General features: G+C 36.4%; 3 protein-coding genes across 4 annotated transcripts; 1 reads left to right on the forward strand and 2 right to left on the reverse strand.

Annotated features, from left to right (window-relative positions):
- Positions 1-4,268: 4,268 nt before the first annotated feature.
- LOC132610199 (uncharacterized) lies at positions 4,269-9,464 on the forward strand. Its single transcript, XM_060324484.1, has 7 exons — positions 4,269-4,657; positions 6,746-6,815; positions 7,046-7,101; positions 7,229-7,304; positions 7,440-7,476; positions 8,516-8,630; positions 8,995-9,464. The coding sequence occupies exons 1-7, from the start codon at positions 4,374-4,376 to the stop codon at positions 9,233-9,235; spliced, it is 879 nt and encodes a 292-aa protein (XP_060180467.1). The 5' UTR covers positions 4,269-4,373; the 3' UTR covers positions 9,236-9,464.
- Positions 9,465-9,472: 8 nt separating this feature from the next.
- On the reverse strand, positions 9,473-11,468 carry LOC132610200 (uncharacterized). 2 transcript variants are annotated; one of them, XM_060324485.1, is made up of 2 exons: positions 10,599-11,468; positions 9,473-9,825 (listed from the first exon to the last, which is right to left on the reverse strand). In XM_060324485.1, exons 1-2 carry the CDS (start codon positions 11,195-11,197, stop codon positions 9,636-9,638), a joined length of 789 nt encoding a protein of 262 aa, XP_060180468.1. In that variant the 5' UTR covers positions 11,198-11,468; the 3' UTR covers positions 9,473-9,635. The 2 variants fall into 2 exon arrangements, with proteins under 2 accessions (XP_060180468.1, XP_060180469.1); XM_060324486.1 differs by having other exon boundaries at positions 9,473-9,795; positions 10,599-11,465.
- A 1,373-nt stretch (positions 11,469-12,841) lies between these two features.
- LOC132608905 (glutamyl-tRNA(Gln) amidotransferase subunit B, chloroplastic/mitochondrial) lies at positions 12,842-18,845 on the reverse strand. The gene is made up of 9 exons (XM_060322694.1): positions 18,620-18,845; positions 17,412-18,081; positions 16,338-16,551; positions 15,771-15,911; positions 15,467-15,670; positions 15,127-15,324; positions 14,579-14,647; positions 13,528-13,644; positions 12,842-13,439 (listed from the first exon to the last, which is right to left on the reverse strand). The coding sequence occupies exons 2-9, from the start codon at positions 18,026-18,028 to the stop codon at positions 13,359-13,361; spliced, it is 1,641 nt and encodes a 546-aa protein (XP_060178677.1). The 5' UTR covers positions 18,029-18,081; positions 18,620-18,845; the 3' UTR covers positions 12,842-13,358.
- Positions 18,846-18,860: the final 15 nt, after the last annotated feature.

Here is an 18,860-nt window from a genome sequence, read left to right on the forward strand (position 1 = left end):
AAATATAGAGGGATTTGTGTTGCACCCGGTATCCAAACCCGAATTAATCTGCCTGTTTCTTCTCTTCCTCCCCACAATCTCTGCTAAAACTCACCTTTGAAGGAACCCCAAATGGACCAAGTGGTGGAGGAAGCAGAAAACGTGAAGAAAGAGTTCCAAGAAACAAACAAACAGACTCAACAACACATCAGATACATTCATGATGGAAAATTAGGAACAGCAAGATTAATTTCAGAAGAGAAAAGTTCACTCCCAAGTTGAAAAAATGGGTCTTTGGTGCAATCATGGAAAATTGTTGTGTCCCAAATTGGTATGTGATTGGTGTGGGCAAATTAAGGCGAATCTAGAATTTCTAAACATGGGAGCACTACTAAAAAGAAAGATGAGAAAAGTGTATTAAGTAGAATTGATCCCTAGTCCGTTAAATAAATAACTAACTCAACGTTCAACCAAGCGTACCATTTAGTCTTCTTGTAACGTTGAATCCAATCAGATAATATTATACCAATTTTAAAAAATATATACATAAAATACCTAGGTTTACGATAAGACCATGAGTTTGCATGTCCCATTTTTAATATCTAAATTCGCCCCGGGTGTGCAAACTTAAAGAAACTCAAGATTGCACATCAATATGATGCATATGATTGAATTTGACAAGTTTGTCATTGCTCTGTTGATATCACAAGTGTCTTTTCGAATCTATGGTCTTCATTCCGATAAAGTGCTGCGTCGCTTTCTCTTGCGCGTGACATTAAGTCTGGGAAAATATAAGCTATCCAAACATGTTGGATCTGTCGGACGAAGGACATACAAGAAGTAAGTTATCCTAACAAACTTTTTTTGTTTTGGACAATAGATGGAAAGATTCTGATCAGTTGGTCCTTGAAAGACAAGTTCATCATTCTCCGTGCACCACAAAAGCTTATAATTACTGAAAAAACGCTCGCAATTAAAATCTGGTATGTTGCGAATGCTCATTAACCATTTCCAACTATCTTGTTTCATGACCCAGATGTTCAATCCATTAAAATAATTGTTGTCGCCATATACACTTAGGCGACCTTTCAAAGTAGACAAACGAAAAAAGTACTCATGTTCACCTGTAGAAGTTGGTATTGGAAACTCATTTAATTCGTCCGACTTCACATCAAAGTATAAGAATGCAGAAGTTTTATGTACATTATGGTCAAGTTTCTGATTCAGAGACCAATATACACGATCTTCATTGCCAATTCCCTGACTGCACACATATGACCTTGAATTAGGTACTTGTTCAGATTCAGGGAGACATTGTTGTAATACATGGGGAGTACTTTTCGTCATCCAAGAATCCCTACTCGTAGAGTACATAGCATAAAATAAGTTATAAATCAATACAACCTTGTAATCGTCGGTGGTAGAAACATAACACAACCCACAAGCATGAGGATATGTGTATCCATGAGGTTTCATAGATGTACACTCAAAAATGTGGTGTTCTCCGGATGATGGATTCCACAAAACAAATTTCTTATAAGCCTTAGGTTTCTTTAATAGTACCAAGCCATCATATGAGCATAAGACATGAGCACCTAGGAATCCTTTTAGAGGAAATTGTTGTTTTTTTATGGTAACTCTATTACTATTTTTCAAGTGTATAAATTTGAAATCACTGGAACTTCTTTTTAACAAGAGTTTTTCACGTCCTAGTGCTTTGGACTGATCACGGTGAGCTTTCGTGAATAGATTGTCGGTAATCGTAGCATTCCACGATTTAGAAACACATTTAAAACGTAACAGAGATGCAATGTGTACCTTAATAAGGATTTCGAAAAGGATATCATATGATGTCTCCTTTTTTATACGGCTCCCCTCGATTGTCGTTCGTAATTTTACCTTTGACATAATTATTGAAGATCAATGCAGAGTATCTTGGGGTTAAGTTCCGCGGCGCATGAACAAAATTAACACTCTATAATTAGGGTTTAGTATAAGATATATTTATAGCATCCGTCGTCATATCAGTATATGAATTTTTTACACCTCAGATAAAATGACCTGCTATTGCAGGTTAACCTTCTTTCCAAGATTTTTTTTTTCAATTTTCAAGTTACTTTTTTCTCTTTTTTTCTACAATTAATAAAATTCCTGCACTCATTTCTTTCTTTGAAGCTCTCCGTCTAACTTAGTTTTTCTTCCAAAATCCTTCCACCATGTTATCCTTCCACCTGCCCGACCAACACGTCACAAGACGTTTTTAATGTGCATTGCTCCGAACTTGCCGGAAAGCTCTTTTTTAAAACGAAAAATGGTCAGTTTGCCCTTGTACTCTAAAAAAATTATATTTGCCCTTCGTTATATTTTTTCGGTATATTTTCCCTTCCCGTTCAACTTTCAATCATCCAACTTTCAGACCATATTTACCCTCCATCCATTAAATTCCCATTTCTGCGTAAAATTAGCTATGTGCAAGGCCGGCTCGGGAAGCAGCTAAAGGAGTTGCTTTAGCCCCCCCCCCCCCCCCCCCCAAACTAAGGGCCCCAATTTATTATATTATAGAATAATTATTATTACCAAAAAAAAAAAAGATACTAGTGTATGCTTGTTTTTTGAAAAATATAATATATACTATGATGCTTGTTGCAAAAATAATCCCGAAATTTTGGTGAATAGAGTTACTATAAGCTTCAATGGCGAGAGCTAATAGGTGGTTGAATATGCTCAAGATTAGAAGTGGATCCAGAATTTAAATTTTATGAGTTCAATCTTTAAGGTTTTTTTTTTTTTTATATTAAACTCATTTTATTTGTAAAACTGTGAATTAGAGTGACTATTTCTTGCATTTTAGTGATTTTTTATACATACATTTGTGCTCCGCGTTAAAAGTATTGATTCAGATAAACCCGATATTTACATGTTGTATTCGCCACGGGTGAAGATATGTAAAAGATAGTCCGTACGCGATCATAACAAAACAAAAATGAAAAGAAATCAAATAAACATTTATAAATTTTATTAAAATCATGGCCTTTTTTAAAATCAGCTTAGACCATCAATTTCGTTGAACCGCCCTTGTCTATGTGATATGTTTTTTTGTTCAATTTAATTACTCACCCATTTAAACCCTTTTAACCCGCCCGACCCACTAAAAAATTAAAATTTAAAAGTTTCATTATTCATCCACGGTGTATACGATTTCACCTCTCAAATCTCGTCCAATTGTTTTTCTTCAGATTCAATTCATATGTAAATAAAGATTCATAAATTAAACCATATCCTTGAACAATCTGCAATTGCTAAACAAAAAGGAAAAACCCAATATGATAAATATTGAAGGTGCATGTGCTGCATTAAACAAACAAAAAAAAGTTGAGATACATGAAAATGTACATCAGCGAAAATAAAACAAAAAAGACGAGAAACAAGGGAGGGCCGGGGTGGGCGGGCGGGGGGGGGGGTGGTAAAGAAGCAAAAGCAATCTTTTTTTTCTTTTTTTTTTTAAACACCCTATTTCATGCTAGGCAACTTAATTAGCATTTCATAACCTTTTTGTCAATATTATCACATTTGTCAATCAAAACTTCATAATTTAGTTGGTTTTAATTTGAATTTAATCTGAAGAAAAATAAGTTGGTTAGATGAGATTTGAGTGGTGAAATCGACCATGGGTGAACAATGAAGCTTTTAGGTTCTCAAATTTTTAACGTGTTTTAATTTTTTAGTGGGTCGGATGGAAGAGTTTAAAAGACTGAAAACATTTAATTGTAAAACAAAATATGCCACATAGATAATTTTATGTGGAAAGATGGGGATTCATCGGAAGGGTAAATACAGTGAGTTAGATGATACGGACAAATATGACCTGAAAATTAAATCACCAAGGCAAATATGTCAATGTCAAAAAAAATATCACGAAGGAAAATTACATTACTCCGTCCCTTCTATTTATGTGACAACATTTGTCTACACACAATGTTTAAATAAAAAAGAAAGACTTTTAAAAATTTATGGTTCACATTCAATCAGGCACTCGCCATCGATTTTTATTGTTCAAATCTTTGATAACACGAAAAAATCATTGTTCAACTGCAGCTATAGATTTTACATTTTTACCCAGCGACATCCGTTGATGAATGGTTATACAACGGTCGTCCTTATAAACTAATTGTTCAACACTTCTTATTTAACAATAAATTATCTCATAAAATTAAATTATTTTTTAATATTATTTTTTAATATAAAATAATAAATTATTTTTAAATATAGAAAAGATCGAAAATACAAATGGAGAAACTTTTAATCTGCCCGGTTCTTCTCTTCTTCTGGACAATCTTTTTCCCCAAAACTTTGTTTGTAAAAACAGCTAAAACTCAGCATTGAAGGAACCCCAAATGGACCAAGTGGTAGAGGAAGTGGAAAACTTGAAAAAAAAGTTCCAAGAAGCATACAAACAGATTCAAGAAACCATCAAATCCATTAACGAATATGGCAAATCAAGATTAGTTTCTGAAGAGGAAAGTTCACTTCCAAGATTGAATGGTGTTGCTCAAGATGGGATGAATTTGCTTCAGTCACTTCAATTCAAGATTGATCTTTTAGCCCCACAACTCCCTTCAGATGATCAAGTTGAAAAAACTCAATCTTTGGCCCAGTCTTGGAAAACTCAAATTCAAAGGTACCTAAAAATGTAAAAAATTCATATTTATTTTCCTGTTAGACACTATGATACTGTATAGAAGAGTATGGGTTGGTTATATGAATCATCTGTATTCCAATTGTAGAAGAGTAATGTGAGAAATTCAGAGATTTTAGGTTTTGGAAAGTTGATTAGGAAATGGGGATGAATTTTATATGATCAAGTTGAAAAGTCTAAGTCTTTAGAGGTTAGATTATGGAAGAGAAGATGCAGGGTGTGGAATGCTGCTCCATTAACACTTATATTGATAGTATAGATGGAGATAAATATGAACTTCTGCGGGGAAGAACTTGATCTTGTACATCTGAGGAATAGCCTCCTGATAACAAAATGTGTATAGAGGATAACATAAGAGAAGGTCGGCTGTATGGTTTGTAGTTCGTAGGCTCTGAATTTACCAGTTCGTTAGTGTGACGTTATGGGGATTAATGTTACTAAAATGGATATGGTAGATCTAAAATCGCATGGAGGAAAGTTATGTAGAAGCACCTATAATCAGTATGGATTTAGCTAAGAACATAACACAATAGAAGCAAAGGATTCATATGTTCAGTACCAATTAGTTGGCTTTAAGGTTTAGCTGTTGTAAGTCTGGGTATGAAAGAGCATGAGATTTAGAGAACGTCTAGTTTGGAGAACTTCTAAAAGATAAATTACTTTTCGATATTGGAATGAAATTGGTTCAGATAGAGTGAAATGGGTTATAGAGGATTTATATAACCAATCCCAACCAGTTTGGGATTTAGGCATAACTCTTGTTGTTGTTTTTTTATTTGACAAGGTAACAGACAGTATATTAATCATCAACACGCAGTGTTGGAAACCAAAATGAAGTGTTTACATCAGTGGATCCGAACCAAAAGTATATACTAGAGACAAACACACTAAGGCCTATATCATCTCATAAAGACCCTAGGATATCTATAACAGAAACTGGATCATCTATATACTCTGATTTACACCAATAACAAAACACGAGAATACAATTCATCTTAATCCGTTGTAAAGAACTACTAGTATGAAGTATCATCGAAACATCTAGAGTTCCTTTCCTTCCAAATTGTCGACCAAATTGCTGCAGGGACAATTCTCCATCTATCTCTATTTGTGCTGCTATTCCCCTCTGAATTCCAGTTTATCAGAGCATCAGAGGTTCTCCCTGGAATTGTCCGCCTTATACCTCTAAAGCTTGTGAACAGATCCCATAACTGACTGGTCAACTTGCAATGTAAAAACGGATGATTAATTGTCTCTGAATTCTGCCCACATAAATAACATCTTGAGCATAAATGAAATCCCGTTCTCCTTAACTTCTCCTGAGTTAAAACTGAATCTTTCACCCCCAACCAAGTGAAAATTGCCACATTATATGGAACTTTTACTTTCCATATTAATTTCCATGGTAGTAGATTCAACTGTGATCCCACCTGATTCAGATCCTTGTAAGCAGAACTTACTGTAAAAAGACCTTTGCTGTGTATATTCCACCTGAGTCTGTCTTCCCCTTCTTGCACTCCGTTGTATTGATCTGAAGTGCCATAGAAATCTGCCAAAGTGTCTATTTCCCGGTCTTGCATCAGTCTTCTGAAAGTCAGATTCCATCCTTGTGTGGACCAAACTTCATTCAAGGTGGCACCCTGCTGTTGGTTCAAGTAAAAGATGTCAGGATATAGCTTTTTCAAGCTGCCAAGTCCCAACCAGTTCTTCCCAAAACATATCCTCCTACCATCCTCACATTAAAACTTAGCTTTTGTGCAAAACCAGGCCACAGATTCCTAATTCTTGTTGTTGCCCGCTTAAACAAACTCCATTCCTGGAAATAAGGAATGAATAATATAGTATTTTCGAAAAGTTTTTGTGTTGATTTTCTATAGAATTCCTTGGGTTTAATCTACTGTTTAACATTTGGGGCTCTGTGTGAGTTTGTTCACTGGATGTGTTATCTCTTTACTCTCTAACTGATCACTGGTGGGAGAATATGATACTATTTTCACTTTGCTTGTATGAAATTCGTTAACACTATATTTTTATCATCTTCCTTCATGATCTGTTAAATGTATGTTTCAGCTTGAGATTGAGTTTAAGACATGCTAATTTACAAGCAAAGGCAAACATGAGGAAAGCTGCTCAAGAAGAGGTAGTTTGTCTATTTGTATAGCAGATATTATTTAGCATGTCAAAATTATTAACTTGCCAAACATCCTGCATTTTATCCTTTATTGTGGCCGATACTCACAAAAGATATCACGCTGACATCTGCCTCCATATGATGTCAAAATATGGAAATCTTTTACCCGCAATTTCTCCTCTTTTGGACCGATACTTGCAAAAGATGTCATACTAACATCTGCCTTCATATGATGTCAGAGGGAGCTTCTCTTGGGAGGTGGAGAAGAATCTACAGTTCGCAGACGAAATCTACAGTATGTGGTACCCTTTTAGTCGTTATGTTACTATGGTTACATCTTCTTTAAAAGTTTATATGTTTCATAATGTTTCTTTCTACTGAACTAAGGTTCTGTACATCTAAACTATTAATCTATTTGCCAGGACAAAAGCTGGAATGACATCTGCAGCTGAAAGCATTACGGAGAGCCTGCGCCGCACTCGCCAACTTATGGTTCAGGTTATTGCCATCTTTCTTCTATTTTCATTTGCTTGGTTTTAAACCCCCCCCTTTTTTTGGCTCATGTAAATATTTATGGGCTTTTTATGTTGCATAACACTGCTTACTCTCTTGTCGTTTATAATATGTTTACAGGAAGTTGAAAGAAGTGCAAGCACTCTAATGACAGTTGGTAAGTACCTTTCCATGTTTATGAATGACATTCACTCTCGGCATGATATTCTTTAATATCAGTTTACTTATGTTGCTTCATTCAGATAGGTCTTTCTTCTCTTCTCTAGTTCTTTTGCTACTTATGTGACGTTGTTACTTCATAAAAAATAAAAAATAAATGATTGCATGAAATGGATGGTTAAGAAAAAGGTCATATTGAGATGAAATGTTCTTTTTTCTTCGTCTAATTATTCCCCTTTTCTCGTCTTCTCTTAAAGGGATATAAGATAATTCTTTACAGAAATGGTGTTATATCGGCAGAGGCATAAAAAACTGCAGTTCTTTTTATCATACAAAAAAAAATAAAAAAAATAGGGTCTTTTTCTGGACATAATGTTAGGAGTTGTGTTAAACATTCTATAGGATGAAATTTTTTGTAGTTGCAGTGAAAACAAGTTGAGTTTGACTTGCTTTTGAATAAATCTTACTTCTGTTACTTTTGATTTTTCTTATGAAGTAATGTGAAAAAGTAGAACATAAACCTCAATATCAGATATATGCCATTTTTGTTGGTTAATAATGAAAGCTCAACTTAGAGCTAGGCCTTGTTGTGTTACTTGGACTGATCACCACCCAGGTTATGTACTAGGTCAAGTGCACCTAAATAGGTTTACCTCACTGTAAAAATAGCCCTATAGATAAACACCATCTGCAGTATAAAAGCGTAATGGGTGGAAGGAAACATATTTAACCAGTAGTTGACAAGAAAATACATTAAAGTTCTTCATTACATGGCTTGATCGATCTACCTATCCAATGTGATATTTTGTACTACATGAATCGGTTTGGTTTCTTTGACGAGGCAATGATGTGTTCAGGAGATACACCTCTCATTAGATGACAACAAGATGGTTACTTTTACAACGTGGGCATATATTATCTTATTTTTTGTGATGGTGACTGCTTACATGACTTTTGGATATTATTCTTCATATCTTAAATGTGAAGAGTATGTAAATTGAGGCTAGATGACAATGTACATGGTCTGGATACTGCAGATGAATCAACAGGGGTATTAAAGAAAGCCGAGAGTGAATACAAGGGCCACCGCTCCTTGCTAACGCGAACCCGAAACCTTCTGTCCACAATGCGACGGCAGGACGTTCTTGACAGGTATCACGTGACAATGACTTTGTAAAATAACATGGACCTTTTTTTTTGGGAGAAAATGACAAAAATCGTCCCTCACGTTTGGGAGCAGCTTCAAAATAGTCCCTAAAGTATGCCCTTAACTGTTTGTAATGGGCTTCAAACATTTAACGAACTCTGTCCGTTAGATTTGACGCACAAAAAACTGTTTAAACTTACTCCCGCATAAGAGACCATTTTTGTCATTTTTCTCCTTTTTTTGCAACTCTACTGTTGAGTTTATAGGGATATTGCAATTTTGCTGGATCTCACTTTTCCCTGGTGGTTAATTACGTTGTCTGCAAGTGTATGTAACCTTTACTGCAACACTAACACAATCTGTGAACAGGGCGATACTGGTGGTTGGATTTATTATTTTCTCCTTGGCCGTTCTTTACGTGGTTTCAAAGCGTATTGGGCTGCTCAAGTTGCAGCGTAAGCTCATTGAGGCTGTGAAGTCCGGTACAGCTGGACAGGTGGAGATATTACCTGGAGCTGCTAGACAAGGTGCAAATGTTGCTCAGGTTCAGATGAATCCTGTACCTGAGTTAAATGTACCCTTAGAACAAGCAATGCATGATGAACTTTGAATTCCCTTTAGCTTTGTACATTTTCTTTGTTGCATGCGATTTCATCTATGAAGCTCCATATCTTGGTTACAGCCTTACATCTTATATTCTTTTGCATTTACTCTGTACTCCATCGATTATATATTTTCGATCTTGGTATTTTAGACACAGATAAACAGTATATGTCCAATAACTTTCAGAGAATGCATGTACAATATTGTTTGTGTTCTTGCACTTTGGCATAACATAAGCCTTCCCAATGATTGTAGCAGAATGAAATGACATCTATTCCTATTTTATCCACAAAATTGACAAACAGCAACTCTTTGTAGATGACCAAATAAAATAGAGGAGGAGACAGAGTGCAAGCCATTTAGAACCGGAAAAAGGAAAATGAAGAAACTATTTTATAAAGTTAGGATTATGCTAATAGCCAGAAATTTCTATGAGTTTTGGTGTTGAGAAGGTATCCTGCAGTTTGGCCCTTCCTCTGAACTGCAACACAGGTGCATTTGCTGTTCTCAATCAAATATTCTGCCATATCCAGCCCCAGCCCTCTTAGCGACACACTTCTTCTAGGCCTGCCCACACAAATCCAAGATGATTTACACCTATTCAACAAGAAAGAGAAGTGAAATAAAGAAGGTTTTGGGGGTTGTCCAAATCGTAAAAGTTTCACGGGGTAGCCTATTCTGACACCGTCATGCCTTAAATTTTTGCACAGATACCCCACTTCAGACATATGGTGTCTGAAGTTAATGCTTGAGAAAACCACCGTCTGAAGTTTTATGAGTAAATTTCATGCATTTCTGCCTGAAGTTCAAGCAAAAATAGATGTACTTTCACTCATTTTTTCTGGAACTATAGCTTTATATGACTAAAGTCCAGTCATTTTTGGTTGACTTCATCCACATGTGCATGAACTTCGGACAGAAATGACTGAAGTCGTGCAAAAATGATTGAACTTCAGCATATGAAATTTCAGACACTCTGAAGTTTGACTTTGTCAAGACTAATTTTAGAAACGGGTATATGTCTGAAGTTGTCCCGAAGTGGGTACACGTGAAAAAAAAAAAAAAGCGAGCACAGGTTAAATGACAGCGTCAAAATTGGGTATTCGTGCACTTCGCCTCGAGGTCCAACTGGTGTACTGTTCAAGCTCGATGAACGATAGGCCCGACCACCATCCTTCCCCACTTAATGGCAAGGTTCGAACTTGTGACGTGCCCAAACGTCACCCTTTGTGCCCGTACTACTACTAGGCCAAACCCCCTGGGCCCAGCCATTACTTTATTACTTAATACTTCACTTGCCATATTTTAAATTTCTTGTAATTCTCATTTAAAATCAGATGATGTGAAAAGATTAAAGAATGCAAACTCACCGAAGTATTACTTTAGAAAGGCTCCTTCTCTGACCTATAACAAGAATATCAATACCAAGAGATGCAGCTTTAGCAAGAATAGTAGTGGCCTTTTCCTTGTCATTGCCATCCATTTCAACTGTCTCTGTACAAACTTTTATCTTAGATTGTGCAACTTCACATGCATGTTTCATTGTCCCGAGAAAATCCATGTATCCCTTTCCTGCGCACCCTTTGACACCGCGGCCTTCCGCGGCCACATTGGAGGCTGCGGTCGAGGACGGTGGTGATGATGCAGAGGAGGCCAATGACTTTTTAAAGAAAGCGCCCAACGGATTACTATTTACGCCTCCTCCATCGGATGAGGATAAGGTTAAAGAGGTTGTGGACGTGGACGAGGATGTAGCTGAGTTTGGCAATGGTTTCTTGATCAAGGCACCGAGGAGATTCCTCCATGCATTAGGGTTACCGACATGCAGAAGAATCAACGTGTCATTTTCCGCGACTGCATGGGAGAGAGCGTATTGAAGGGCGGCTGCTGATTCACGAGTTGGATCCGCTACCACCATTATTTTTCGTGTTGAGTTCTTCCCATCTGCCATAATATGGTCTCTGGCCATTAGTTATAACCACCACAATAGTTGAACCAGCCCCCAACCACCACCACAACCGCCCACCGCCACCCGTAACGTTGGTTTTCTACCTAATGATAAAACCAGCGCTTGTGGGAATGGTAGTGGAACGGTAACCAAGGAAGAAAACAAGAATATGAGGCTGCCATCTTTTTAGGCTTCTGGTATATATATGATATCTATGTGTATTTGTCAAAAGGGTAGTTTTTATCTTATAATAAATTGTGATCCCTAAACTTAATGCCCTTCTTGCTGTTTGCAAAAGCCATTAGAAAGACCAAATGAATTTCAACCTCTCAAGTTGAAAGGATAACAAACTTTCCACTCCCTATGTTCTACATATATACATACACATACACCTTGTTCTGTTTATTAAATAAATTGTAAATTAAATTTAATACGGAGTAGTTCATTTGAAGAATCAAAACTAAGGGGGAAACCAAATGAATATTATCATATGGTATTAACTTAAATTGATAGAAAAAAAAAATCACAATGTATTAGATTATTCCTACAAATGACTCCCATTTTGAAAAATTAGGCCTTCAGGAAAGCCTGGCTAGAACTAAAACATGCATAATCTCGGGAAAATTTTGCAGAAATAGGTCACCATGAGGAATGATCTTGAACTTTTTGGCTCCACTAAACAAACTCTTATAATTGACCTCTATTGTTCATAGGCTGTAGTAGTATTGTCGCATTAGTTAGTTTTGCCACAAGAGAGAATAAGGTGAAGGTCGATACACTCATCAAGAGCTTGGTTAAGTGTCCAAAACCATATTGGACATTTCAAGAAGTTATGTAGTGTAATGTGTTGCCTATTGACATGAGTTTTAGTTGTATCGACTTATGAACAATTGAACAACACAAACAACTTTTACCTGTGAGGCTGAACTTGTTGCAAATTAAGCAAGTTCATTGTCTCCGACTAATTGAAATCCCAAACTCCTGGCTCATAAGCAAGCTAATTTATGCTATATCCAATAGGCAACAGAGGTCATTTTTTTAAAGACTTCTAAGCAGAACTAGAAGTTCAAGACCACCACTTACGAGGGTCATTCTTGCAAATCACTCAGTTCTTGGTTATTTGAAGACCTTCATTTGCATCATTTTATCTTACGTGTGTTTTTTCACAAGTAAATTGAGATCTTGCATGTGCTTTTTACAATTAAATTGAGTTCTCAAGATTTTTCTTTTTTGCTCAAACATATAGTATCCGAATGCCTGACTAATCAGGTTCTTGAAATTCGCCAAAATAGATCAGTGGAATCCAGTGGCAGGGTACTTTATTCCGATATCTCCCCCCGAGGGAGAGTTATACTTCCCTGTCTTTACGGATAAAATAAGGTCTCTTGCTTTGCCCACAAGCCCTGCTAGCGTAGCAAGTCTCTACGTTCTTGACAGCCCATCTTTGTTTAGCCCATCTTTGTTTCAGTAGAGTCTTTCAGTGGCACGTTTCGGTCCTCTTCCCCATTACTTAGAAAAAGTGAAACACTCATCTAGGGGCAACAAACAGTCAAGGGACTGAAAATTCATTATAATAGAACAAGACTTTCAAATAGTACCAGAGTAGAAACTGCAAAGCATTACGTTGGCCTCTCAATCTCATCACACATTTGAAGGGGGAAAATATCTCAGAAGTCAGAACCATAGCTTCATCAACAGAAATATGGAAATGACACTGAATCCATTGCAAAGTGCATGCATTAGTTACACTTGAAGGAAGAAAGTGACAGCTGCAATTGCACTAACAAGTAGCTTATTCCCCCGTGATATACATAAATCAGAAGCTTGAATTACACCAAAGGTTGTACTTATTCAGAACTCGTTCAAAAAGAATCTTGAAAGTAGTGACCTAGCCTAACTCTGCCAAATTTGTCTTCCTCGGTTCTGATGATATGCAAGTGATCTAGAAGCACGTTTCGGGTGTGTCCACTTGTTATTGGAGATATCAAGATTATGACCAATTAAAATATGCCGCTTGTTCATCGAAAGCCAATCACTCAAATCACATTGCAGATGGTAACAGTCGTTACGCCATCCAAACGGAACTTAAGCAATATGATAAGAGAGGGAAGCAAATGTCTAATGATGCATAAATGGACCAGGAAAAGAAAGAACTACATACATGATCAGATAACAGTCAACATCAGCTTTTGGCATTTAATTTTTCTAAGAGGATTTTGTTCAAAAGTTTTGGATTTGCTTTGCCTTTGGATTCTTTCATCACCTGTAATCAACACAAAATGTGAGAAAGTATTAGTCAATAGCCAGCTTGATGTGAAACAACAAACTTCAAGAACTGAAGGAAAAAATACCTGGCCAGCAAAAAAACCTTGCAATTTAGTTTTACCACCACGATATTGTTCTAGCTGCTTTGGATTATCTGCAATCACCTTATCTACCATTTTCTCAATCTCCGCAGTGTCAACAATCTGTTTATCAAAAATGGAAAAAGTACATTAGATTCCTTTAATAATGAATATGCTATACATTAGATTCCTTTAATAATGACTATGCTTCAGTTACGTAACTGGTTTCCAATACCAATCATGTAAATCGACAACAACAAAAACTTCTTTAGATAAAGAAAACATCAAAATCATTACCACAAGGACAGTAGTCTGAATTACACAGTTCAAATACGTCAAGATCTGTTTCCAGACAAGATAGCTCATGGAAGAAATCCCTATTCAAGGCAGTTCAATTAAAAAAACATATACACACAGCTAGACAAGCTTCAGAAGATAGTTTTGGGAAGTTCTAACCATGGATATTTTTTGGATGAGATGAGCAATGGGAAGTTTTAATGGTGAACTATATGCTAGTACTTAGTATTACAATAGATTTTATATGCTCTTAGTTCTTAGAATCAGGTTAACGGAATGGTTGCAGTGCTAAGAGTCGCTGACGATGAGTTCCAGCTGCCAGAATCTTCAATAAGAAAGAGTTGTCTGAGTAAACAGAAGTGAGAAATAATTGTGCTGAGGCTTTTATCAAGCTTAGACAATAATAGTTTAGCAGTCATTAGCTTTTTAAAGTTGATACCACAATAATACCCAAGTTTTCATCTACAAATTGTTATAATTAGGTTCTACTATGCAAATCATGAAACCTTGGAAAAAACACTAAGCATAAACTTATCTAGTAAAAGGGTCATATATATATATATTAACACAGTCATTGATGAAAAGTGAAACGTTTATGGTTTAAAAGTTGTTTCGAGTAATTTCTGATTTGAGATCAAGAGAATCCAGTTCTACATATGATTTTAAAGCTCATCAACAGAACAGAAAAATCACTTGACTGTACAATGATTTATAACAAGAGGAAAATATTTAGTCCTTGCAATAATGCAAGCCGACTTGCCTGAACCAGATCCTTTTCTTTTATCAGTCCCTTGACTGTTCCACCCTTGGCGATTAACTCAAATAAAATCTGTAAAGTTCAATAACAAATGATCAATCAGAAACATATTAATCAAACAGAGTGGATCAAAGTAAAGCCAATGACGGAAGCAACCCATTAACATATATTTACGCATTTCTAAAGAACGCTACTGATAACACAAGTGATATTCTTTCCCTCTCTTATATTAAATAGAAGCGTCGACACCAATAGAAACATCATATCAATTCCTGGCTTCCCTAAGGCAACATGGACTGCAATCAGTTGAAGGCCAATAATTCGCAAAAGAAATCAGGAAAGAAGAGAATTAATGCTAAATTAAGAAGCCTAACAGGTAGTTAATTTGTGACTGGACAAAACCCCCAACCTCAAGTACACACCCAAAAATACTCTAAATGGTGAAGAAGATGAGCAAAACTAAAATTCTACTCAAAATTTTGCAGAAAAACATTAGATATGATTTCCAACCATAACAAATATTGATATATCAGTACCCAAAGTATAATTACCTCCTTCCCAATCTTTCCACTGATAGTCCCATCTTTAATGGAAGCTATGAGCTCCCCCAGTTCTTGAGGGGTAAGTTTAATCTCATTGATAGTCACTTTTTCATTTTTCATGTACGCAGCAATATCACCCATAATCCAATTGGCAGCAAGTTTTACATCAGCACCTCCTGTGAGTGTCGCATCAAAAAAATCTGCAACCTGAAACATTCAATTATCAGTGGGATTTTGGACATTTCTACTAAGAAATAATGGAAAAAGACATGATTTTGAAAGTTAACAGTCCAAAATTTGAAAGAAAGGATGATGAAGGCATTTCATACTTCAGATGAGCATCACTTACAGTAATGTCATTGGCGAGAAATAGGACATCTTGCATGCTTAGGCCCATTTTCTCGTACCTCCGACGCTTATCTTCTGGAAGTTCAGGCAATGACTCACGGATACTGTCCACATACTCCTCGGTGAGAGTAACTCCAGGAAGATCAGGTTCTGGGAAATAACGATAGTCAGCAAGCCCTTCCTTTTTCCGCATGGTTACTGTTTTCTAGATGCATGAGAAAGTTATGCATATAAGTTTTCCATGGAAGGACTTGAGTAAATCAGTCTGACATATAGCAGTAGTGTAAAAAAGTAATGTTGCATACCTGAGCACCTTCCTCCCATAGACGAGTTTCCTGTACAATTTGATCAAGCTGGCCTTGGTTATGTAGTTGCACCTGTCTTGAAATTTCATAATCAATGGCCCTACTCATCGATGAGAAGGAGTTCAAGTTCTTAATTTCAACCTGAGGTAAGATGAAATATATCAGTTCATTATACGAATATAAGAATGCTGACTTATGAATATACGAATGCTAAACTTGTCTCCAGTTTCAAGTTTCTCAAAAGAAGGCGGTTTCCACCAAATGAAGCTGAAATTATGTTCATCAGAATATAAAAGATTGGGTTCACAAAACTTGGCTTGCAAATATAGTCTCCTCCCAGACCTACCAGAGACCATGTTTCACGTTCAAATGACAAGTACAGTCCCTTACTAAGTTTAATGTTAAAGCAAGAATTTCATAAATGGCCAAACTGGACTTACACCTGTCGCTAAATTAAGTTGTCCATTGACCTGATTATACAGGAGCCATTCTTTGTGGCGCATAGATGAATTAGTATTTCCTATGAATAAGGGAAAGCAACAGAGATGGCAAGCACATCATGCAAACCTTTGTACCAAACTCTAACTGCCCAATAGGACGAACTGAAATATTGACGTCGCAGCGAAGTGATCCTTCTTGCATATTTCCGTTACCCACTCCCAGATACCTGACCAACCTTTGCAATTCTGCAGCATATTCTGCAGCTTCAATACCAGTTCTCATATCTGGTTCAGAAACAATTTCTAACAACGGAACTCCAGCCCTATTTAAGTCAACCTGCATCAGAGAGCAAAACAAATCAACACCTGCCTAAAATCCATAGCGAATCTTGAAACCATATGGAATACTTTATCGATAGAAGCAACAAGTATGTTAGATCAAATAATCCAACTCCATTCATGCACATATACAAATTAAAGTACCGAAAATTGATACTATTTTAGTTTGTAACCATCTCATCTAAAAGCTTAAGCTGTTGGAGAGAGCCCACTTTTATTTACTTAATTAGATTTTCAACACGCCCCCTCACGTGCGGGCCTGATTCTTTTCCCATGGGACAAGCACGCGAAAATTCTTGTTGATAAATGTGTGGCGGTGATATTCGATTTCAGGACCTCTACCAGCTCTCAGGGACGGATTTATAGCCCAATTTACAGTGCATGTGAACTCATGGACTCATGGTCTTTCTGCCAAACTAGATATTTATGTACATATTTCCTAGAATTGGTCTAATATTATCTACTGGCACCCATGCTCCAAGAAGGCTAAATGGTGGACTTGGTTGTATGTTGAGTTATTTACCCATCGAATTAGGGATCAATTCCCACTTAGTACTTTCTCTTTTTTTCCCTTTTTTAGTGATGCACTCATGTTATAGAAATCCTAGATCTGCCTCTGCCTGCTCCGGTAACCATCTAAAGTGGGTGACCATCTCATCTGAAATTTTAAGTTGTTAGAGAGAGCACACTTTATTTACTTAATTATATTTTCAACGATACAATCATTGGAACATAAACATTACAATGTGATTCATCTGGTGAATACAAGAATATGCTATCTAAAAGCAAGTGGCAGAAAATAGAAAAAAGATGGCGAGCACAAGAATGTTTAAATGTGAAGTAAGGATGAGTTCTTTCCTGCGAGTAACTCCCACCATCGGTATGAAGCAGCTTCCCAGCATCTTCTTCCATATGTACCCTGGTAATGCCAAACTTTCTATGGCCACCGCCATACTCGAGTGGAAGATCCACATCAAGAAAACCACCACTAGCAATTGGGATATCAAACTGTGATATTTGATACCCTTTCGGAAGGTCAGGATAAAAGTACTGCTTCCTATCAAACTTGGAATTCAAAGACAGTTTACAATTGAGTGCAAGGCCAACTCTTACTGCACACTCAATCACCTTTGAGTTCAAAACTGGCAATGCACCAGGCAAACCCATACAAACAGGGCAAACACTAGTATTTGGTGGAGAACCATAGTTGTAAGGGCAGCCACAAAAGGCCTTAGTACGAGTGGAAAGTTGAACATGTGTTTCTATACCTATAACTGCCTCAAAATCCTTCAGAAATTTATCAACTGCTTTAGGTTGGCTTTGTGTGGAAACTTTCAACTTGGTCTGTTCCTTTTCTTGGGTAGCAGTTTGTGCACTTCTCATACAACAATACAAAACACCATGTTTTCTTGCAAAATATGAAGATGGGTATAACATAGAAGGGTTAAGCTGTATCCCTCTAAGGAATGTCAATGCCATCTTACTAGAAATTGACTCACTCTAACTATCAGAACAAACACATAAAATTATACCTGCAAATCATCAAACACATTGTTCAGAAGCTTCAAAATAATACCAAATTTTTATCAAGCAAATGCCTTGAAGTATATAAAGATTGCAACTTTAAGCTGAAATTTGACTATCAGAACACACATACAAAACTAATAGCTGCAAATCATCAAACGCATTGTTCAGAAGCTTCAAATTAATACCAAAATTTTATCAAGAAAATGCCTTTAAGTATATAAAGATTGCAACTTTAAGCTGAAATTTGACTATCAGAACAAACACACAAAGTGTTGCCTACAAATCATCAAACACATTGTTCAGAAGCTTCAAATTAATACCAAAATTTTATCAAGAAAATGCCTGTAAGTATATAAAGATTGCAACTTTAAGCTGAAATTTGACTATCAGAACAAACACACAAAGTGTTCCCTACAAATCATCAAACACATTGTTCAGAAGCTTCAAAATAATACCAAATTTTTATCAAGAAAATGCCTTGAAGTGCATAAAGATTGCAACTTTAAGCTGAAACTGATAAAGAAAACTGAAAATAGAGAATACCCAATATTTATCTTCGACCAAAAAGCTTCAGTGACTAATGAAAGTCACATAAACGACAATTTTGAAAAGGGTCCAAGATTTTACTACGAAAAGCTTAGAGAAATTAAGGAAAATTGTTGCAAGAATTGGTTTTTTTGAACTGTAGAAGTAGACAAGAAATTTAAGCCAAAGTGGCAGCTTCTATAAGTTGAACCTGAGCATGGCCAAAATTGAAAGACTGAAGAAGTAGAAAACAATTGGT

The sequence above is a fragment of the Lycium barbarum genome, chromosome 9, assembly GCF_019175385.1.
Source record: "Lycium barbarum isolate Lr01 chromosome 9, ASM1917538v2, whole genome shotgun sequence".
NCBI classification, from domain to species: Eukaryota; Viridiplantae; Streptophyta; class Magnoliopsida; order Solanales; family Solanaceae; genus Lycium; species Lycium barbarum.